Source organism: Mastigoproctus giganteus, chromosome 1 (genome assembly GCF_048544385.1).
Source record: "Mastigoproctus giganteus isolate SK-2022 chromosome 1, ASM4854438v1, whole genome shotgun sequence".
Lineage (NCBI taxonomy): Eukaryota > Metazoa > Arthropoda > Arachnida > Uropygi > Thelyphonidae > Mastigoproctus > Mastigoproctus giganteus.
This window is the reverse complement of record NC_143575.1, coordinates 277,382,356-277,407,453: the sequence shown is the minus strand read 5'-3', so window position 1 is coordinate 277,407,453 and position 25,098 is coordinate 277,382,356. Positions and strand designations below refer to the sequence as shown.

The window sequence follows — 25,098 nt, the reverse complement described above, 5'->3', positions numbered from 1 at the left end:
GCATATTACACCTCGGGCTCTATCCAAATAATCAATGGTGACAATGGTGACATATTTACTTTAGACAGTTGGATTTAAACTCCTTGTTAATACAATCATCTTAATGATCACAGCAGAACAAATGTTTTCTTCATGAGTTGCCCTGGAAACCAGAAGATTTACCTTTTGACAATGTAATGACATTGCCAAAAGGTTTCAGTCATGTTATTTCTTTCAAAGTAATGTAATATCATAGAAATTCCATTGGCTGTACACAGCCAAAAAGGCAGCCGCTGTGATAAGGCAAGAGTGTTGAAGGAATGCATTTATCATTTGTTAATCCTAACCCAGTTACTCTTCTGAGAGTCACTGGGTTAGAATTAACAAATGATAAATGTAATCTGTTCAGTCTTTACAGAAAACAAGAAATAAAGGTAAGACAGAATGTTCTAGCAAAATCATAATACAAGTGATGTTAACTGATGACATTAACTAATTATAAATAAAGGACAACTATGGCTAAGTGTACACCAAAAAAAAATAATAAATAAACAAATAAAATAAAATGTGAATTATTAATTCACAATAATAATATAATTTTCATACCTACATTATTTAGAGAATTCCGATTAAGAGGTCCAAAGCAGTCAGACTTGAGATCACCTATGAAAAAAAAAATAATAAATAAAATAAAATAAAATATTTCAAATTGTTCAGAAACTTTTACTAAAATAAAACCTCTATAAAATTTAATTTTTACAGTCCTCTTATAGGTTTAATATGCTGCTTATCCCATTAACTATAAGTGCTTTACAATGGAACTAGCAACAAGTCTTTTTAAACACATGACTGTTGGTGCTTATGCAGTAGCATTGGAATGAAGGGAGGAAAGATGAACTGGAAATAAATACTTATGTAATAATTCAATTCTATAAGGTTAAAAGCAGAGTTCATATATGTATCAGACAAACTGCGTCAAAGGACTACTACAATCACTTGCTGTCTTTGGAAAAATCTTTGGCAAAGGATGCAAAGAAAAACATGAAAAAAGTTCTTTACTTATGTAAGCTCTAGAAGGAAAGGGATGAATCAGATTGTTCCACTTAACATAGATGGTTTGACTATTGATGATCCTGCTCAGGTAGCTGATAAACTGAATGAGTACTTTGCAATTACATTCACATACGAGGAGTTACTCAAGGAGGGGAATGCCAAAAGTGTATCAAACAGACAGCTAAGTGATTTTGTAATAACTGAGAGCAAAGAGGAGGAGAAATTGTTGAAGTTAAACATAAGGAAGGCACCTCGGATCTATCCAGTTATATTAAAGGAGGCAGAAAAGGAAGTAAGCAAACCCTTAGCCATAATTATGTGAGCTTCCTTGGACTCAGGTCCCCATGGGCCGGAGATATGCAAATATATCCCCAATTCACAAAGAGGGTTCAAAAGGTGACACAAGCAATTATAGACCTGTTAGTTTAACTGGTGTTCCGGAGAAAATAACAGAGTCACTGGTTAAAGAAGCATTGCAGGATCATCTAGACAAGACTGCAGTAATAGTTAAGACACAGCATGGGTTTGTTAACGGGAGGTCTACGATGTGGTCACAAAGGAAATGGAGGCAAAATATAATTTGTTATCATATAATTGAATTTCAGGAAAGTTTTTGACACTGTTGCACATGGAAGAGTGCTGTACAAATTGCTACAATGGATAAAGGGATTATTGAGTGGGAGACAACAGAGAGCGGTAATCAATGGACACTGCTCTTTGTGGACTAATGTTATTAGTGGAGTTGCCCATGGTTCGGTGCTGAGCCCATTGTTGTTTTGTGTATTCATGAATGATATTGATGAAGGTATATCAGGCTAAATATCAAAGTGTGCAGATGATACAAAGGTTGGCAGGGTTGATGACAGTAATGGCAGTGTGTGCTACTGCAACAGGATCTAGAAAAGTTGAGCAGATGGGCTGAGAAGTGACAACTGAAGTTTAACATTGACAAATGCAAAGTACTGCATATGGGTAGAAGCAACCATAGAGAAATGTACCAACTGTGTGATACTGCATTTAGGGTGGTAGAAAATGAAAAAGATCTGGGAGTAACTGTGCAGTCAGATATGAAATATTCAGAACAGTGCAAACAGGCTGCAAGAGCAGTTCATGGAGTATTGTCAATAATACTCCATGAATTTTGCTAGTAGGTACAGGAATTTTGCTAGTAGGTAAAAGTAGGTGATTATCCCTTTGTATAAGGCAATGGTCAGGCCATGCCTTGAGTACTGTACAGGTCTGGAGGCCTCATTTTAGGAAGGATGTAGAGTTGCTTGAGCAAGTACAGAGAAGGGCAACAAGATACCCATATGCAAAGTACTGCATATGGGTAGAAGTAATCCCAGAGAAACGTACCAACTGTGTGGTACTACACTCAGGGAAGTGGAGAATTTAAAAGACTTGGAGGTAATTGTGCAGTCAGATATGAAGTTCGCTGAGCAATTCAGACGGGCTGTCAGAGAAGGTCATGGAGTCTTGTCAATGATATATAGGATGGAATGTACTGGGAATGGTAGGAGGTAGTTTACTAAGATCATCAATACATGAGTTAGAAGAAAAGTAGGATGCTAGCATGTCAGCTTTACCTTTATCTGAGGTGGTAATAGAACCATCTAGTTTTAACAGATGGTGGGAGTACTGTTTGTTGTTATTTGGTTTTTAGGAGCATTAGCAAATAAGGCCATATTGCTCCGGGATATGTTGTTGTTTTTGGTTTTTAGGAGCATTAGCAACTAAGGCCATATTGCTCCAGGATATGCGGCGGTCATTCCTTAACCTTTCCGCATCCTCCGTATTTGGTGGTGACGGGCTCGAACCCCGGTCTAATCAAGAAGCGTGTGCTACGCACTGCTGCTCCTTCCCACCTGGCTACGGAGGCGCCCTCTCTCCGGGATATGCGGTGGTCATTCCCTGACCTTTCTGCATCCTCCATATTTGGTGGTGATGGGCTCGAACTCCGGTCTAATCAAGAAGTGTGTGCTACGCACTACTGCTCCCTCCCACCTGGCTACGAAGGCGCCTCGGTGGGAATACTGATGGGCAAAAGTTGTGTCCAATAGACCAGAATGCTTGACTACCGGTTGGACAAGACCCAAGCAAGTTTTCTGCTCTTAGGACTGTTCAGCCTGTTCTTCTCTTAAACAGGCTGTGTGTGAACACACACAGCCTGTTCAATATCCAGTTTGGAGTGATTAATAACTGCTTTACAGTTGTTTTCAGCTTTAGTGTAAGCAGAAAATGATCTAGGAGATTCAGAGGTAAGCCAATTGTAATATGTAATATTCTTATCTTGAATAGCCTTAGCACATTTATTGGAAAACCAAGGTTTAGATAAAGGATGAGATTTTAAGGTGGAGTCTGAAATAAAAGATTTCATCCCTAAAAAAATAATTTCACTGACATCTGAGCAAACACTGACAATAAAGATTTAAAACAGTAATCCAACCAAGGAAAAGAAGAACAAACAAGCAGATCATTTCATTTCACATTCTTTTAATGCCAACTCAAACAACATGGGACTGTGGGAAATTATTTTTTATTAAATATATGAGGCATTAGTATTTTGGGGTAACCATAAAATTTATAAGATACAGGAGTCTGATACTCAAATATGATGTCTGCTCTGGGCATTTCCCCATCTTCATGAAGTGAGTCATGTCTTTTGAGGTTATGATGAGCACAGTAGCAATGATATGAAATACAAGGTGCAATTCTTTTATATCTTTTTTGATATCTGCCAGAAGAAGAGCAGCAATCAAATCAATCGCAATATTTTATTTTAATTTATCTAAATAAAATGTTAACAATTCTAATTCTATTCTGAGGCAACAAAATCAGTCACCTTGAGAGAGAGAGAGAGAGAGAGAGAGAGAGAGAGAGAGAGAGAGAGAGAGAGAGAGAGAGAGAGAGAGAGAGAGAGAGAGAGAGAGAGAGAGAGAGACTAAATTTAGTTAGAATAATCATGTAATTTTCATAAGTAGAGTGAAACCATTTAATTTTTTTCAAACAACAATTATATTCAATTTATTATTCTTTAAATAATGCCAAAATTTTTTTCTTATATTTACAAAATAAAAATTTATAAAAAATTAATCATCTGATTAATTTATTATTTATGCAATTTTAAATGGTTTAATGTTAAATATTAAACAAAAAACTTAAACTTATTTTCTACTAAAAGTATAAAAGGCTTGCTCAATATACTAAATTATTTTATTTGATTCTTGCTGATATTTTGGATCCAACTTTGGGTACCCATTATCAAGACAAAGCTGAGCAAGTTCTAGGTTGTCTCCCCCAAGTTGGCAAACTTGAAAATAGGTTTGGGTAAGTTCTTTGCTTAATTTCTAACTTATCGCTGAGTCCCCAAAGTTAAGGAGTCAATAAATCATTTAAAATTACATAAACGATATGTAGTAAAGTGTCTAATTTTTAATAAATTTGAGCATTTGTCCTACATAATCATTTCACATAATATAATCATAATTTACATAATTTTTTAAAAATTATGTAAAATACTATTTATGTTAGCTCTCAATCCAACTTCTTTTGCTTGTTAATTAAAACAAGTTTTTTTTTTTTTTTTATTATTATAAACCCTGTAATTAAATGGTATTTAAAAGAGTAAAAATGGTCACCTACCCAGTTCAGCTTCTAATGGCTCTAGATGTGTTTTCTTGATCACTAAGTTGTGAAGTATCAATGTTACCAAGAAGCCTTTGCCAAATACTAAAGGCATGTGGTCCCCTTAATTCTAAGACAAACAACTGGTCCTGGAGTTAGAGCACGAACTAAAGTACTTTAAAAAAATAATAATAAGCTGGCATAGCTATAAATTCACAAATTCTTTTTTAAAATGTATATAAGTTAGTTACCCCTTAATTACATTTTTACTTTATATTAAAATTATTATGAATTTAAGATTTTAAATCCAAAGGGTGCAGTGCACTCAGGCTTATTTTGTAAATGCCATAATAAATGAATTTTCTGAGTTAGGTATATATCCAGTGAAGTAGTTAATTTTTATAATAAATCATTCATTTTTATAAAATGAATAAAACTCCTTTGCATTTTTTATGTCCTCATCTAGTTACAGTAGAACTCCAGGGATGAGTTAACTCAACTTCATTTTAAAATATCAAGTTGTCTTTATTTATAAGTCAGTTTACCTGAATACTAAAAATCACATTCAGTTTTGAATGTTATTATACTATATTTAATCACATAAGAACTTTCTAAGTTGCTTATTATTTCGCCGACCGGGCTAGCCAGGTAGGTAAAGTGCCTGCCTGGCAAACCAAAGGTCACGGGTTCGATTCCGCCTCGGGCTTGGATCACAGTAAAATGCAAAAACTTTGGGAGGTGCAATATGGCCATAGAAGCTGATGCGCCAACAACAAAAAAAAAGCTTATTATTTCACCTTGAACTAATTGTTCTATTCACTGTTTTACAAATGTTGGTTCAACGAAGAAGAGGTCAAGTAAGCTTGTTCCCTTTCAAGATCTCTCATGAAGGTAAGATTATATAGAGGCCCTGGAGTCAGATATTAGCAACTATAATATACATGTCCAAAAATCACAAATAGAAATACGTGTACAATCTAAGAAGAAGAAATTATGAAACATTACAAGTGTGAAAATTCTTTTTAGTTTTTCACAATTTTCTTGGCACTATATTCATATTTATGTTTCGGTCAGCAAAACTTAGATACGGTAGAATGCAAATTATACGAATTAATTCATGACGAAGGTAGATCGGATAATCAAAAATTCGAATAACTGGATTAATAACTGGATAATAACTGGATTAACTGGATTTAAATGCACACTTTAAAGACATGACTGAATAATACAATATACTCTTATAGAGTAATAATAATAAAAACTAAAAAAAAAAATTTAAAAGGTGAAACAAAAAATTAATAAATGTACAGTAATTATAAATTAACATTTTCAAAACACTTTACTAGAAAAAGTCCAATAATAATGTTTGTTCGGCAGATGAAACTCATTTCCTAGATGTTAAGCTTCGCAAATATTCTGTGTAAGAAGTTGCATTCATGCTGCTTTTTGTACCACATCATTGTTATTTTAAGGCAGTGGAAGGTTTCACTATGAGAGGGAATTGGTTCTTCAATTTCTTCCTTACCTTCTTCTCCTTCCAGTTATCCCCTTTTTTGTATACTGTCAAGAAGTGACAATGGATGAAAAGTGATGCTGATGATCATGTATTCCAAATTTTTACAGATCAGAAACTTGTTGAATACTGTCAACAAATTTCTGATCCATCAAAATTTGGAAGACATGATCATCTGCATCACTTTTCATCCATTGTCACTTCTTCAATTCCACAATCAGAACAACCAGGAATGTTGTTGTTAATAATTTAAAGAAGTTCAGTTCCATTTGTTTCTTCAGAGACGTAACCAAATTTCCCAAACAGCTTTTCCCATGCTTTGCACAATACTTCAGCTTTAATACAGCTCCAGGAATCAGCAAGCACGTAAGCATACTCTTTCAAGTTGACTTTTATAAAGCTCAACTAGTCACTTTCACCACAATCACACAATAGAAGTCTTCTCAAGAGTTGTTTCCTGTACAGCTTTTTAAACGTTTCAATAAATTCCTAATCCATAGGTTGCAACAGAGGTGTTACAATTGGAGGGAGAAATATGACTTTCCATCTTTGCATTCCAAAGGAGGAATAGTGCATTGTCTACAGTGAGCAATACTTTGCCAAACTTTCCAATATTTACTTGGTATTTTTTCACTTCAGGAATAAATGTCTCATAATACCATTCTACAAATAAACTAGCCATCACCTATGCCTTGGCCTGATTCATATAAGTCACAGGTAAATTTTTCACTTTATTTAGAGCTCTTGGGCATTTTGACTTGCCGATTTGAAGATTTAACCTGTTTTTGCCAGTTGAATTAGCACAAAAAACCTGTTTTTGCCATTTTAATTAGCACAAACAATCAATGTTGCTTGATCTTTATTCATTTTATAGCCAGGAGCGGTAGATCCACATTTTGACGGTAAGGATTTTTTTAAGCAGTGCTTTCCAGCACTGTAAATAAAATCAGGATCATACTTCTCAATTTCAGCAATGAACTCTTAAGCATTTTCTTGTTAGCAGACACCTTCTTGCCACGTATTTCAAGCTTTCATATTCCGTGCAGAAATATAAAATTATGTAACCATCCAGAGCTGGCTTTAAAGTTGCTATTACCTTCTAACTCTTTATTAAACATTAGACCTTTCTCACATAAAATGTGTTCTGAAATTGGCTGTCCAGCTGATTTGTTTTGCATAAACCATTTGTATACTGCTTCTACTTTTTGTTGTCAGCCTTTTACACTTTTTCTGCTGGGCTCCCACCTTCACTTTCGAATATAGAAATGAACTGAAGAATTGACTCACTCATTTTTTTAATGTCAGAAATTGTGGCTACCCAATACTATACTTTTTGATGATTTTCTTCCCTGACTCCCCTTTTTTTCGACAAATTAATTATTTCCACTTTGTCTTCCATTGTAAGAAGAACACATTTTCATTTACTTGACATTGTAAATTTTTAGCATATATGTATATATAAATTTTTATTTCTATCTGGAACAGCCACATAGGGTCAGAGCAGTTTACAAAAGAGAGAGAGAGAGAGAGAGAGAGAGAGAGAGAGAGAGAGAGAGAGAGAGAGAGAGAGAGAGAGAGTGCAAGAATATTAATATATCTTTGCATCTAGGGGAGGAGGTTATAGTTCCATTATAGAAGTAAATGGTGAGACTTCATTTGAAGTATTGATACTTGGCTATGCACCATAACCTTAAAAAAAAAACTGGAATTTTAAAAAATTTGACACGTGTTGGATTTTCAAAAATCCCAAGGATGCTAATTTATGAAGTTATATTGTAATGGCAGCCTTAAGCAGAAGGAGGTAGAATGTCTGCACTGCTCTGAACCACCATTATACTGGAACGTGCAGTAACTTGGAAAGCAGTAGTAAAATGTGGAACCCTTGGGCATTCACATTATACAATGAGTGTTAAGGGAACTCAAGTAGTTATTAGCATTAGTAGAGGCATATGATGCAAGAAAGCAAGCTTATGCAGCATCAGCCAAAAAAAAAAAAAAAAAAAACACCCTTCCACTTCACCCCTCCGTTCGTTCGAAATACCTGTCCAGCTGAGACTTAAATTTATTTAGGTTATCAACTTCCACAACAAGGGATGGAAGTCTGTTCCACCAACCAACTACCCGCTGGCTAAAGGCAAATTTCCACACATCTATCCTACATCTGTCTTTCCTCAATTTGAATTTATGCCCTCTCAGGTGATTATTCTGAGCAAGAAGCAGTATCCCATCAGCATTGAGCATGCTCAAACCATTCAAGGCTTTGTACACCTCTATCAGATCACCTCGCTGGTGCCTAGTCTCCAGACACTGTAATTTGCAAAACTTAAGACTTTCCTCGTAAGAGCAACCCTTTGTTCCGTTCACTAACCTTGTTGCCCTTCTCTGTACTCGTTCCAGCAGCTCTACATATTTCTTGAAATGAGGCCTCAGACCTGTATACAGTACTCAAGGTGCGGCCTGACCATTGCCTTATACAAGGGAATAATCATCTCCTTATCCCTGCTAGAAAAATTCCTGGATATCATTGATAAGACACCATGAGCTACTCTTGCAGCCAGTCTGCACTGCTCAGAGAACTTCATATCTGCCTGCACAATTACCTCCAGGTCCTTTTCATTCTCTACCACTGACAGTGTAGTACCACAGAGTTGATACGTTACTCTGGGGTTGCTGTTTCCCATATGTAGTACTTTACATTTGTCAATGTTAAACTTCATTTGCCACCTCTCAGCCCATCTGCTCAACCTTTCCAGATCCTGTTGCAGCAGCATAGTGTCAGTAGCATCTTTAACAACCTTGCCAACCTTTGTATTGTCTGCAAACTTGGACATTAAGCTTCATATACCATCATCAATATTATTTATAAATACAGAAAACAACAATGGACCCAACACTGAACCCTTAGGGACTCCACTAATAACATTAGTCCACGATGAGCAGTGTCCATTAATTACCACTCTCTGTCTTCTGCCACACAACCATCCCTTTATCCATAGCAACAATTTGCCACCAATGCCACACTGCTCCAATTTGTGCAGCAGTCTTCCATGTGCAACAGTATCAAAAGCCTTTCTAAGATCCAAATATATAAAATCAAAGTTATTCCCTGCATTATGTCAGCTATGTTAACTGACATAATGCAGAGAATATGTTAGAGATACCACGATTATGAACAAGCAGAATTAAAGTTATCTGCCTATTAATGTCAGAAGTCAAGGAAACAAATGATTGAATCAGAAACTGAAAAAAAACAGGAAAGCAAATGCTGACTAGTAGGGTCTTGTCTTTATTGCTGTGCAAATTGGAGATGTTCTGCGATACCACATGACACTGATAACGGCGGTCAGTTCTGTGCTTTAGACTTCAACAACGATATCCACAAGGATTTTAAAATGTCAAACTGGCCTCTAAATGAATGGGTTACTGGAATGTTTTCTTTCCAGTTTGTTTCAATAAACTTGATAAATTTTTTGCCTATAAAAAATTTAGGTGAAGTGCAGGTTGTTTAATATTTTATTAGAATTATAAAATTAAATTTTACTAGTTTTCTTTATATTAATAGGTTGCTCAGATAACCAGAAAATAAAGGAAATGTCCTGATCCCTGGACATGCTAGATAACAAAGCTTTTATTGTAATAATTCAATGATGTAATTAATAAAAAGTAAATGTGGGCAATGTAAAAGAGGGGTATATTTGTATTTTGACTAGCAAAAACATTATATTGCAATATGATAGAACATATATTCCGCAAACACTAAATTACAGAAAATTTTATTTGAGAAGGTTTTTCACTTGAGAACATTTTTCTGCAAGACTCATAAAGGTGAGAAATTTGAGCTTAAAAAGTAAAGCAGTAATATAAAAAATCACTATTAAAAACACTTACCTATAAGAGAGCTTATCTTCTGCTTTTTCTGGCGAATCACCTTCTTTATTCATTGTGAGCATTCTTGCTTTGGTTATATATAGCTTATTCTTGTCTATAATATCCAGTATTTTCCCAAGATTCTTTAATCCGGAATGTTTTATTACTGCTAGTGTACTAAAAAACATGAAAAAAAAAAAAAAAAAAATTTATACAGTAAAAAAAAACTTGCTGTACGTATTTAATTTGTGGTTCAAATGTTTCCTAAGTTTAATTTAATTTGCATTAAATAACATAATCACACATAAACTGAGGGTTATGGTAGAGGGTGAGGGTAGATTCTCACTGACGGTGATGGTAAAGAGTGAGGGTAGACTCTCACTGAGGGTGATGGTAGATGGCTCTCTGTGTTTTAACTTCACTAATGCTGGTGTCCCTCAAGGTTCAGTTCAGTTCTTTTCCTCTTGTATATTAATGACCTTCTTCCATTGACTGGAAATCCTCTCCATAGTTTTGCTGATGATAACACATTGCATTCCACTTTCCATTTTGAGAAACCTTGCCCTGCTCAATCAGCTTCAACTTCTCAAATATCTGCTACCAATTCCTTAAATGCCGATCTCCAGGTAATTCTCCAGTGGGGCAAAGACAACTTAGTTGACTTCAATCCTTCTAAAACTCAGTCTTGTCTTATATCTCACAAAAAGGATTCTTCTGCTCCTATGCTTATCTTTGGTGACACTCCGATTCACCCTACCAAGGAATATTGTTCCCACATCTGGGGCGGTGCCCCCAAAACCTCTCTCAGGCTTCTATATTCCATTCAGAAGAGGGAAATTAGGTTAATTAATGAGTTCTCTCTAACAGAGTCTCTCCGCTCGCTGTCTCATAGACGTACTGTTTCTGCTGCATGCCTTTTCTACAGATACTTCCATGGGCACTGTTCTTCTGAATTGGCTTCTATTATTCCTGCTCTCTCTTTCAAAACAGTCCGAACACGTGCCACCACCAGCCAACATCCATTTACTGTCCAACTTCAAACTCACAGAAACAATCTTTCATCTTCCTCGTTTATTCATTCAACTGCTGTTTTCTGGAACAACCTTCCTTCGTACGTATTTCCTAAAAATTACAGTCTACAGAAGTTTAAGTCTAATGTCAACAAATATCTTCTTTCATCTTCCCAACCTCCAATCCAAGCATGGTACCAAGTACTACAGGTTCTAATACCTCTCGTGTTTGGGGTTTTCATAAAAAAAAATAAATACATAAAACTGAATTAAATACAATCTGCAGATAATTACATGAGCTATGTGAAATTCAACTTCTGGTACACTCCATCTTCTAGTTATGAACACCTATACACAAGAACAGAAGCCCATGGGGAGGGATATCTGCAATAATGCTCTTCAAGTTGTGTTCATCTGCAATAACACTCAAAATTATTTGTTGCAACGTCAACAAAGTGATAAAATTTGAATTATGAAATTTCTATGTAAACCAAATTTTTGGTTTGTAGTATTCTGTATGCTATTTATTTTACTTCATACTTCATTTATACTTCATATTTCATAAATGAAGTATACTTTATACTTCATTTAGCTTTTATTTCATGTAAAAAAATAATAAAAATACACAAAATGTAAAGTCTGAAGTTACTTGATTTTTTAAATTAACTACATAAAGTTGAAAGACTTTCTTGTGTGTGTGTGTTTTTTTTTTTTTAACTAAACTATTTAGACTACCTAAAAGATTGATTGCAATTAAACTCAGAGATTTTCTTAATTTTGCAGTATAAGTGAAGAAGGTCACTGCACATCAAAATGTTGGAGCACACTGGTTGAGATCCCGAGTTAAGGGTTAAGAAACTATTATGATAACCTGTTTTGGGAGTTACTGGTTCCTCCTAGCCATAATCTCTTTTACATAAATAAAAGATTTACCTTTTTGGCAATGGGATCTTTTTGAAAGTAATGTAGTGCAATACCAAGGCAACCTAAGTGGTGGAGCACACTGGTTGAGATCCCATTGATTTGAGGGATGAGAAACTATTATGATAACCTGTTTTGGGAGTTACTGGTACCTCCCAGATAGCACATAATTTGTTTTAAATAAATGGAAGATTTACCTTTTGGCAATAGCATCTTTTTGAAAGTATTGTATTGCAATAACAAGGCAACTTATTGTGAAGGCAAAGTTTGTTTTGCCATGAGTGATAAACTCACTGCATTTACTAAGTAATTTAAAACTGAAAATTTACGAGGCCACAAAAACACATGAAAGTATTCATACATTATTTGATGAAACTTTCAGGCATTTAGTAATCTGTTGTGAAAGATGTAAAAGTTGACTTTTACAAGGAATTCGTTATAGCAACCTAATGCTAAGAACTGGGGGAAATGAAAAACTTTCAGGTTTCTCATTGCTAATTATAAATAAGTTGCCTATCTTCAATCATCCTGAATAGGAAGAGAATCTCATGACTTCTAATAAACATACTTTTGCCATACGATACACTGTAACTATTCCTTATTATTACAATTTATTTTTATACCTCCTTTGTATGATGTATTTTTTTTTTTTACTGTGTTTGATGTGATCTGTAATATTATTTATATGATAAAATAAATAGTAGTTTACAAGCTAAATAGTTTTTGTTTGTAAGGTAAGCCACTCAATTCCTACCAATTAAATTATTTCTTATGAGAAAAACTGTCCTGACTCAAAAAACAAGTTAAATTAAAGAATGGATTTGGAAGACAACTCATTGTAAGTCGAGGACCAAATGTACTCACATAAGTAATAAAGGCATTACATTCATACAAGCATCTAACACAAAACAGCAAGCCCCTGTCATTTCCTCTTGCATTGCACAAGGGTTTAAATCCCTACAACACATAGCAAAAAAAAAAAGTAGCATGTATGATCTGCAGCTTCTCAGTAACTATAACATTTTACCTTTCTAAACATTCATCAGAAGGAAAATGGATGCAGGTGGCTATATAGAAAATGTTAACATTCACAATCTATGTTAATAAACTATATATATATATATCTATCTCTCTATACATTAAAAAGTTTTCCCCCTAGTGATATTTATTTGAGCCAGTGGGAGAAGAGCGCAAGGCAATTACGTCATTACAAATGAACAGGTAAATAATTACATTGTTGTCTTCCACTGAAAGACAACTGCCTACATAATGTTCACCAACCTCATGCACGTGCTTCACTCTGTAAAGCATGACGACACATGGCATTATTTGATGTTCCACTGTAATGTCAGTTGATGAAGGGACCTGATATAGTTTGTATATCTGTAAATAGTTTTATTTTATAAATATTTTTAATATTTGTAAATATTTTAGTTCTGCTTTTTCGGATGCAACAATATTCCTCAAGCATTATGGAACCCGAAGTAAAAGGCCTTTTCCTAAGCGACCTATGTAAAAGCAGGTAAATAATTACATAGAGATATTTATTTCACCTTGAGAATGCCACGTGGTGGGATAGCCAATGGTAGAAGAGTGATTTTTTTTTTTTTTTTTTTTTGATTTGGTAGTTGTTGACGCATCGGCTTCTGGGGCCATATTGCACCTCCCAAGGTTTTTGCAGTACTTTGATCCAAGCCCGAGGCGGGAATCGAACCCGCGACCTTTGTAGAAGAGTGATGCAGGTCATGTGGTACAAGTGAGCGGGGCAATCACATCACTACAAATGCAGAGGTAAATAATTACATAGGTCATTTCCTGATTAGATATCAATTATAGTGGCATAGTGTTTGGGTAAGGCAACACCTATGGTTTCTCACATCTGTGCCATTAGAACCTCTTACAGAACCTCTGTAAAAGCCAGAAAAGTGTGTGTTGCATGTGTAGTTTAGTGTTCTGTTGTTTGTGCTGGCTCCTTGGCCGCAGGGCCCCTAGTTGGACTCCATGCTGCCCGCCACCACTGGAAGGTGAGCCAGGCTTCCACAATACTCTGGCTACTTTCCATCAGAGATCGCCTGAGTTTTGATGAAAAAAAAAACCATGAGTGAGGGAGATAGCTGAAGGATAGGAGTAAAAAGGGGGAGGAAGAACATCAGTGCATTTTGACAGGTGTGTCTTTTATGTAGAAACAATTTGACTTACTCTATCAAACCTCTACATTTTACGTAGAAAAGTGTGGCAGGGGTTGCTGAGCAAAGAAAATAAGGGCCGAAGCCTCCTAGTCAACATTAATAATGTCTGTTAGTGGTTAAAAAACTATATTAATATACACAGTATATTAACCACTTGATAATCAACTTTTTTTTTCAAGAAAACATTGCAAAAATTGCAATTGTTACCTTTTTTAAGCCTACTTTCCAAAAACTGATGGCTTATGAGATGGTCATTTGTGCTCCCAATTCTAATAATATTTGTTTACAGTCGCATAGAAACAAAATTTATCACACACACACACACTAATCCCATTAAAGTTATTTGAGTTCCTCAATTGGGGGGAAAATAATTTTATTCACCATTCTGAAACAAGATAGTCACCATTTGATTTAGCATCATCATCATCAGATATTTTCAATCCACTGCTGGATGAAGGCTTCTCCAGCAACTTTCCAGTTCCTTCTGTTTTGTTATGGCCATCCATTTACTACCCACAAACTCATGAATTTCATCTGTCCATCTCTGTTGTTGTCTTACAGGTTTTCTTCTAGCTCCTCTTGGGTACCATACTGTTATTTTCTTAGTCCATCTGTCATCATGTCTTCGAGCTATGTGTCCTGCCAACGACTGTTTTAGTTCTCTAGTTTTGATAAGAATGTCCTTTACTCGAGTTTGCTGCCCAATCCATGTGTTTCTCTTCTTATCTAACAGTCTGATTCCCAATATAATTTTGATTTAGCATCACCTGTTAATTCTTTTGGTTAAAATTAACATATTATCAATTTCAAGCAAAATATGAAATATGGGATGTGAAAAAGGAAAAAAGAGTAAGTGTGCATTGTAGAGCAGATATCATCTTTTAAGGGCACAAAAGTTGATATTGTTGTACACGTTGGAACTAATGACATTAAAAATAAGAGATCAGCAGATTTAATCAACAAGTACAGGTCAATGTTGAAAAAAAAAGTAATGAGTTAGGGTTGAATGTCAAAGTGTCTGCAATTCTGCCCAGACACGATAGGAGGCAGTATATGATAAGAGCCGTGTCGATCAATTCGGCCTTGGAGAGATTGTGCAAGGCTCAAGGAATAGAATTTTTTTCAGCCTGGTCTGCGCTTGTTGACAGGAGAGACTGCTTCTACAGGGATGGGGTACACTTAAATAGAAAGGATGCAAGAATATTTGCTGATGCTTTCGAGGCAGTGTTAGGTGGGTCGGAAACCTGCTAGCTTGGGGGGGGGGAGATACACAGACTAAAAGGTTAACAGTGGCCACAGGAAGAGGCAAAATTGATTCTTGCACTGCTTATATTGGAATGAGCAGCAGCAGCATGAAAAGCAAGGCAAAGGAGATTTCCAGGACCAATGGGAGTCATAGTGGAACAAGTAAACACATGGGCTGTGTTAGGGTAACTAAGAGTCGAAACAGGTGCATCCATACTTGCATGTAACACCAATGCTAGGAGTATAGTTAATAAATTTGATGAGCTTGAATTGCTACTCAAGACAACAAAGGCAGATATTGTTGGGATATCAGAGATGTGGTGTCACACAGACATAAGCAGTACAGAATTAGAATTTGCATACAGAAATGATAGACAGGAAGGGAGGAGGGGTTATGCTGTTAGTTAAGGAACACATAAAATCTAACTGCATACAATTGATGTTGGTGGACAATGCAAAGTTGAGTCTGTTTGGTGAGATATAAGAACAGGGAAAGGAAAAATGAGAGTAGGTGTGTGTTATAGGCCTAATGAATCTGATGAATACAATGAGCAATTGTGCAGAGAAAAAGAGTGGGGCAGTAAATCAGAATGCCTTATAATGGGGATTTTAACTTTCCAGATATTGACTGGAACTTGTGGGTTGGTCACTTCAAACTTGCAAAACTTTTTTGGATTTATTGGATGACTGTTTACTACAGCAGCATGTTCGAGAGGCAACCAAAGGGAGTAATACTCTTGATCTGATTATCACCAGTGATTATTCATGCATTTAGAATTTGCAGATAAAGGAACCACTTGGTTCCTTTATCTGCAATATCATTGTGATCACTGTCACCAAGTGACAGTGATCACAATGTACTGATATGGGAATTACTTAAGGATGTAACTATCACTAAGGATAAAGGGAAGGGCTTTTGCTTTTGTAAAGGTGACTACAGGGGTCTCAGACAGTTTTTTAATTCTGTACAGTGGAATCAACTGATGATGTTACCAATGCTGAATTCTAAATGGGAAGCCTTCAGGGACTTAATTTTGGAGGCTACTAGGCTTTTCATTCCAATTAAGAAATACTGTTCAAGGTTCAGGATTAAATTGATGTCAGATGAATTAATGAGGCTTGTGACAGAGAAGAAAAATGTATGGGATGCATATAAATTATTAGGCGACGCAGAAGCTTATAGCAGATATAAGGTTGTCTGTAATCAAGTCACAAAGGATTACGAGGCAGATTATGAGAAAACTTTGGCAAAGGATGAAAAGAAAAACAGAAAATAGTTCTCTACTTATGTAAACTCTAGAACAAAATCAGATTGGACCACTTAACGTAGATGGATTGAATATTAATGATCAAGCAGTGGTGGCTGATAAATTGAATGAGAGTATTTTGCATCTATGTTCACATGAGGAGTTATTCAATGAGGGGAATGCCAGAAGTTTATCAAACTCTAACTCGGAGCCAAGTGATTTTGTAATAACTGAGGGCAAAGTGGAGGAGAAATTGTTGAAGTTAAACATAAGGAAGGCACTTGTGGTGGACTGGATCTATCCAGTTATATTAAAGGAGGCAGCAAAAAAAGTAAGCAAACCTTTACCCATAATTATGAGAGCTTCGTTGGATTTAGGGGAGGTCCTCATGGACTGGAGGTGTGCAAATGTATCACCAATTCACAAAGGGGGTTCAAAAGGGAGTATTGAACCCCAATCTTATTACACAAGTAACTATAGACCTGTTAGTTTAACTTTTGTTCTAGTTAAACTAACAGGTAATAGTTAACAGATCATCTAGACAAGACTGCAGTAATAGTTAAGACACAGCATGGGTTTGTTAAAGGGAAGTCTTGTCTGACCAATTTAATTGGATACTATGATGTGGTCACAAAGGAACTGAATGTCAAAAATAATTTTGATATCATATACTTGGATTTCAGGAAAGCTTTTGATACTGTTGCACATGGAAGACTGCTGTACAAATTGGAGAGGTATGGCATTAAAGGTAAGTTGGTACATTGGATAAAGGGATGGTTGAGTGAGAGACGACAGAGAGTGGTAATCAATGGACACTGCTCTTCATGGACAAATGTCTATGTAGTGCAGTTCCCCAGGGTTCGGTGCTGGGCCCATTGTTGTTTTGTGTATTCATCAATGATATTGATGAAGGTATATCAAGATTAATGTCCAAGTTTGCGGATGATACAAAGGTTGGCAGGGTTGTTAGCGACAGTAAAGACAGTATGCTACTGCAACAGGATCTAGAAAAGTTAGGCAAATGGGCTGAGAAGTGCCAACTGAAGTTTAACATTGACAAATGCCAAGTACTGCATATGGGTAGTAATAACCGAAGAGAAACGTACCAACTCTGTGGTACTACACTCAGGGAAGTGGAAAGTATATATATATATATATATATTATTGAATTTAATTTGTCCTTATGTCTGGAAAATATCATAAAGGAATTTTCATCCAGGCAACTTTCAACATTTTTCAAATACAGAGCACCTATTATGAAAGCTACCAACTTAGAGTTTTCCATTTTCCAAACAATATTTTTTATTATATTAAGTGTTGTTATTTACCTTTCACTCTTAATACATAACAATCGTCTTGTAGTTCCATCTCCATAATCTGTAACTGTTAGCTGTCTCGAAAGTACGTTAATGATACTTCCAATATAAAGATCTGATATCTTAACAGTTTCACACTTGGTTCTCTTCAAAAACATTCTGTGGAAGTCACAATCATACTGAAAACAAAAATATATCATTTATTATGTCTTCTCATTGCATTTATACATGAGTATATATGAGAATATATGTGTACAATTTAATAACATACATAATCTAGATTGTGGATATAGCTTAGCTTAATGTTTCAGCTGTTTGTTAGTTTGTTATTTGGTTTTTAGGAGCATTAGCAACTAAGGCCATATTGCTCCGGGATATACGGTGGTCATTCCATGACCTTTCCGCATTCTCCATATTTGGTGGTGACGGGCTCGAACCCCGGTCTAATCAAGAAGCGTGTGCTACGCACTGCTGCTCCTTCCCACCTGGCTACGGAGGCGCCTATGTTTCAGCACTCACCTCAAAATTATGCTAAGCTATATCCATGATCTAGTCATTACATCACAGCACATAAGGACTCCTTAAAATATCATCAGTAACATACATAATCTTAAACTTTGTTTTAATAATCCTAATATTTCAATTAGTAGTCTTCAATTCTGATTATGCTCCACCACAAAAAATGCTTACATCAGGAGAAATTAGAATTATTTTCAAAAGTATGGACCATCTCACTTTCAACTTCAGTTTTCAAATCTTATTAACTGTTATATTTTTACCTATAAAAAGTTCTAACATTTTTTACCCATAACAAAGTCCACAATTTGCAATTAATGTGTTGATATTTAATAAATGCATAGAAAATAGGAAACCTGAAGTTAGTAGTCCACAGTGATCATTTGCATAAAAAAATGCCTAAGCCCATTGAAGTCACTTTTTCAAAAAATTCCTTTACAGTACTTATATTTCTTGGAATAAAAATCTTATCAACAGAGTAATATATTAAGAAGTAATAAATCCCTTATCAACAGAGGGTGATCAATACCAGCTGATGGTTCCTTTAATTGAAAATTCTTAAAATATGACAAATTGCTGCTGATCAAGAATATTGCTTTTTCTTGTAGCCTCTCTAACATGTATGTCTAGCAAATCCCAAAATATTCCAGTACTGAGTGAGCCATTTAGCCAAAGTTCAAATAAATATCTGGAAAGTTAAAATTTTCCATGATAAAATATTCTGATTTGCTAGCCCACTCTATTTGTATGTATAGTGATTTCGAACACTATATTCATTACAGTCATGTCTGTGATGAGTATAGTGGACAACTGTACGGGCAAACAAAATGGACCAGCACTCTTTTTGAATGAAAGTCTGTACTTGTTCCTGACATCATACTATTATTCTAAAGTGGAAACCTTTTGTTTCTGGCAATGAACACTGGTTTCAAAGGTTTCCACTTCTCTACCCATATACAGTACTTTGAAGAGACCTACTTATATTTAGCCAATATAAAATATTTTATTTCTTCAAGTGACACCATAAACTAAAAGCATTGTAACTAAACCAACTATAAAAAAATATCTTTTTTTCCCCATATACTGACAGCTCTTGTCCTTATTGAGATTTTTCTTGACATATTGAGGTGTTTAAGGCTGTGAGAGGCATAGTAAAATGAACGAGGACGAAATTTTCAAGATTATAAATGATGCTAGAACTAGGGGGGGGGGGAATGTTTAGATTGGACTGCAGGAAGTTTTATTTTAGCCAGCGTGTTATAAATTACTGGAATAAGTTGCCTTCATGGGTAGTAGAGGCTGACAGTTTGGGGAAATTCAAAGGTCATCTGGATAGTACCTTCAGGTCAGGGAAGCGCATAGGATGATAGGTTTAATTTCCTTTTCTTTTATTAATTATTATTATTTATTTATTTATTTTTATTTATTTATTATTATTATTTTATCGTTGTTTTATTCAGTTTTTTTTTTGGCTGGTGCAGCATAAGCCATAGGCTTTCTTGCACCATGCGGCCATTACTAATACTAAATACTAATAAATTTTAAAAAATGTGGCATTAGTAATAGTAATCGTGGCATGTGATGCAAGAAAGCAAGCGTATGAGCTTATGTAGCATCACCCAAAAAAAAAAAAAAAATTCACACAATCATTCCCTATAAACGTTTGTCCAGTTCCTCTTTAAATTTATTTAACCTATCAACTTCCACCCGCCGGCTAAAGGCAAATTTCTGCACATCTATTCTACAGTTTTCCTTCATTTTGAATTTATGCCCCCTTAGGTTCGTAATCTGAACAAGTGGAAGAATCCCATCAGAATTCAGTGTGCTCAACCCATTCAAGTCTTATATACACCTCAATCAGATCACCTCACAGGTGCCTAGTCTACAGCCACTGCAATTTGCAGAACTTAAGCCTCTCTTGGTAAAAGGATCCCTTCTTTCCCCTCACCAATCTTGTTGCCCTTCTTTGTACATGCTCAAGCAAATCTACATCTTTCCTAAAATGAGACCTCCGGACCTGTATGCAGTACTCAAGGTGTGGCCTGACAATTGCCTTATACAGAGGGACAATCACCTCCTTTTCCCTGCTAGCAAAATTCCAGTATATCATTGAAAAAACCCCATGACCTGCTCTTGCAGACCGTCTGCATTGTTCAGAAAACTTCATATCTGACTGCACATTACTCCCAGTTCTTTTTCATTTTCTACCACCCTAAGCGTAGTACCACAAAGTTGGTACGATCCTCTGGGGTTACTTCTACCCATATGCAGTACTTTGCATTTGTCAATTAAACTTCAGTTGCCATTTCTCAGCCCATTTGCCCAACTTATGTAGATCCAGTTGGAGTAACATACTGTTTTTACTGTTTGTATCATCTGCAACTTCGACACTAAGCCTGATATAACATACACGTATAAGTTATAAATCCAGTTTAATGTAAAAATACAAATATATACTAACAGGCAGTAGCGTTCGAGACTGGTGTGTCTCTTCATCAACTGAAATTCAAATACAAAATACAACGGATAAATGCAATGAGCTGAGTGAGGCACGTTAATTATGTGCCATTGTTGTTGCACGGACATGCGCTGCTTTTACTCCACTGATCATCTAGCAATGAATTTCAGTTGATGAAGAGACACGCTAGTCTCGAAAGCTACTGCCTGTTAGTATATATTTGTATTTTTACATTAAACTGGATTTATAACTTATATGTGTATGTTATTTCAAACGTGGACCACAGTACACCAGGCCCATTCGTTACTAAGCCTGATATACCTTCATCAATATCATTGATAAATATACAAAACAACAGTGGACCCAAAACCAAATCCGGTGGGACTCCACCAATAACATTAGTCCATGAAGAACAGCACCCTCTGTCTTCTCGCACTCGACCATCCTTTTATCCATTGTAGCAACTTACTCTTAATACCATTCTGCTCCAATTTAGCATTAGCATTAGCATTAGCATTAGTAGAGGCATTTGATGCAAGAAAGCAAGCTTATGCAGCATCAGCCAAAAAAAAAAAAAAAAAAAAAAAAAAGTAACATAAATAAATAAAAATAACCACTTCCACTTCACCCCTCTGTTCGTTCGAAATACCTGTCCAGCTGAGCCTTAAACTTATTTAGGCTATCAACTTCCACGACAAGGGATGGAAGTCTGTTCCACCCACCAACCACCCGCTGGCTAAAGGCAAATTTCCGCACATCTATCCTACATCTGTCTTTCCTCAATTTGAATTTATGCCCTCTCAGGTGATTTTTCTGAGCTAGAGGAAGAATCCCATCAGCATTGAGCATGCTCAAACCATTCAAGGCTTTGTACACCTCTATCAGATCACCCCGCTGGTGCCTAGTTTCCAGACACTGTAATTTGCAAAACTCAAGCCTTTCTTCGTAAGAGAACCCCTTTGTCCCATTCACCAATCTAGTTGCCCTTCTCTGTACTCTTTCCAGCAGCTCTACATCCTTCCTGAAATGAGGCCTCCAGGCCTGTATACAGTACTCTAGGTGTGGCCTGACCATTGCCTTATACAAGGGAATAATCACCTCCTTATCCCTGCTAGAAAAATTCCTATATATCATTGACAATACACCATGAGCTACTCTTGCAGCTCGTCTGCACTGCTCAGAGAACTTCATATCTGCCTGCACCACCACCCCCAGGTCCCTTTCATTCTCTACCACTGTCAGTGTAGTACCACAGAGTTGATACGCTGCTCTGGGGTTGCTGTTTCCCATATGTAGTACTTTACATTTGTCAATGTTAAACTTCATTTGCCACCTCGAAGCCCATCTGCTCAACCTTTCCAAATCCTGTTGCAGCAGCATAGTGTCAGTAGTGTCCTTGACAACCCTGCCAACCTTCGTATCGTCTGCAAACTTGGACATTAAGCCTGATATACCATCATCAATATCATTTATAAATACAGAAAACAATAAAGGCCCCAATACTGAACCCTGAGGGACTCCACTAATAACATTAGTCCACGATGAGCAGTGTCCATTGATTACCACTCTCTGTCTTCTCCCCCTCAACCACCCCTTTATCCATAGCAGCAACTTGCCTCCAATGCCACACTGCTCCAATTTGTGCAGCAGTCTTCCATGTGCAACAGTATCAAAAGCCTTTCTAAGATCCAAGTATATAATATCAAAGTTATTCCCTGCATCCAGTTCTTTTGTGACTGCATCATAATATCCAATCAAATTGGTCAGGCAAGACTTCCCCTTAACAAAACCATGCTGTGTCCTAGCTATAACTGAAGTCTTGTCTAGATGATCCTGCAGTGCTTCTTTCACCAGTGCCTCCATTAATTTTCCGGGAACAGAAGTTAAACTCACAGGTCTATAATTACTTGTGTCAGCCTTTGATCCCCCTTTGTGAATTGGGGTCACATTTGCACATCTCCAGTCAATGGGTACCTCCCCTGAGTCCAAGGAAGCTCTCATAATTATGGCTAAGGGTTTGCTTACCTCCTTTGCTGCCTCCTTTAATATAACTGGATAGATCCCATCCACCCCAGGTGCCTTTCTTGTGTTTATCTTCAACAATTTCTCCTCCACTTTGCTCTCAGTTATTACAAGATTCTCTAGCTTACTGCTAGAGTTGAATACACCTCTGGCATTCCCCTCGCTGAATAACTCCTCATGTGTGAATGTCGATGCAAAATATTCATTTAGTTTGTTAGCTACCCGAGCAGGGTCATCAACAGTTGACCCATCCATCTCAAGTGGACCAATCTGATTCATCCCCTTCCTTCTAGAGTTTACATAAGTAAAGAACTCTTTGCTGTTTTTCTTCGCATCCCTTGCCAAGGATCTCTCGTAATCTGCCTTCGCCTGCCTAACCTCCTTTGTAACTTGGTTACAGATCAACTTGTATCTATCATAGGCGTCCGTGTCACGTGTTAATTTGTATGTATCCCATGCATTTTTCTTCTCTGCCATATGCCTCATTAGTTCATCTGACAACCATTTAGGCCTAAACCTTGAACAATATTTCTTAGTTGGTATGTAAAGCCTAGTAGCTTCCACGATAAGTTCTTTGAATGCTTCCCATTTTGAATTTGCTGTTGGCAATATCATCAGTTGATCCCACTGTATAGAATTTAAATACTGTCTCAGTCCATTGTAGTCGCCTTTACGAAAGCAATACCCCTTCCCTTTACCCCTAATGGTAGTTACTTCTTTGAGTAACTCCCACTTCAGCACACTGTGATCACTGCCACCAAGTGGTTCATTTATCTGCAGATTCTTAATGCATGAAGAATCACTACTGATAATCAAATCAAGAGTATTACTCCCTCTAGTTGCCTCCCGAACATGCTGATGTAGAAAACAATCATCCAATAAATCCACAAAAGCCTTGCTTCTGTGTGAGTGACCAGCCCCCAAATTCCAGTCAATATCTGGGAAATTAAAATCCCCCATTATAAGACTCTCTGATTTACTGGCCCACTCTATTTCTCCGAACAGTTTCTTATTATACTCATCAGAGTCATTAGGCCTATAGCACACTCCTACTCTCAATTTTGATCGCCCAATGCTTATGTCACACCAAACTGACTCGACACTGCACTGTCCAGCGATGTCGACTGGCTTCACTTCCTTGGATTTTATGTGTTTTTTAACTAATAGCATAACCCCTCCTCCCTTCCTATCCTGTCTATCCTTTCTGTAGACATTGTACTCCCCAAATTCCAGTTCTGCATTTCTTATATCTGTGTGACACCACGTCTCTGAAATCCCCACAATATCTGCCTTTGATGTTTTGAGCAATACCTCAAATTCATCAAATTTATTTACTAAACTCCTAGCATTGGTGTACACACAAGTATACATGCACCTGTTCTTTTTCTTAGCTACCCTAACACAACCCATGTGTTTACTTGTACCCCAATGATTCCCAGCAGTCTCTGAAATATCCTGCATCTTATTTTCCAGGCTGCGGCTCATTCCAATAGAAGCAGTGCAAGAATCACTTTCACCTCTGCCAGTGGCTACTGTTAATCTATTAGTCCTTGTATCCCCCCAATCTAGCAGTTTTCCGACCCACCTAACATTGTCTCGATAGCATCAGCAAACATTCTTGCACCCTTTCTATTTAAGTGTATCCCATCCCTGTAGAAGCAGTCTCTCCTGTTAACAAGTACAGACCAGGCTGAAAAAAATTCTACCCCTTGAGCCCTGCACAATCTTTCCAGGGCCGAATTGATTGACAGGGCTCTCATCATATACTCCCTCCTATCGTGTCTGGGCAGAATTGCAGACACTTTCAATTTCAACCCTAATTCACGGCTTTTTTTCATCAGTGACCTGTACTTGTCAAGTAATTCCGCCGGTCTCCTACTCTTAATGTCATTAGTGCCAACGTGTACAACTATATCACCTTTTGTGCCCTTAAAAGATGATATCCGCTCTACAACGTCATCAACTTTTGCCCCTGGCAGACATACCCTGGTCCTATTCCACCTATCCTTTTTACAAAGCATGTTTCCCGTTTCCCTGACAATAGAGTCACCAACAACTACTAGTTCCTTTGGGACCAGCGCATTCTGCCTTGGGGGTTGCCGCTGTGTTCCGCGATGACCAAGTGCAAGCTCTGGCAT

At 36.7% G+C, this 25,098-nt stretch overlaps 1 protein-coding gene across 2 annotated transcripts in view; it reads right to left on the bottom strand.

The window, feature by feature from the left end:
- Nucleotides 1-25,098, bottom strand: part of nmdyn-D7 (nucleoside diphosphate kinase homolog 7) — a 124,922-nt gene that overhangs the window by 83,595 nt on the left and 16,229 nt on the right. Inside the window, exons 3-6 of one of the 2 annotated variants that reach the window (XR_016547717.1) lie at nt 17,977-18,143; nt 10,058-10,213; nt 4,675-4,831; nt 590-642 (exon numbers count right to left, since the gene is read on the bottom strand). Coding sequence is in view for 1 of the 2 variants with exons in the window: in XM_090386614.1 (XP_090242740.1) it covers nt 590-642; nt 4,675-4,771 (150 nt within the window). In the remaining variant the exon portion in view is untranslated. Of the gene's footprint in view, nt 1-589; nt 643-4,674; nt 4,832-10,057; nt 10,214-17,976; nt 18,144-25,098 lie in introns of those variants that run through there. The other variant, XM_090386614.1, reaches the window with a different exon arrangement.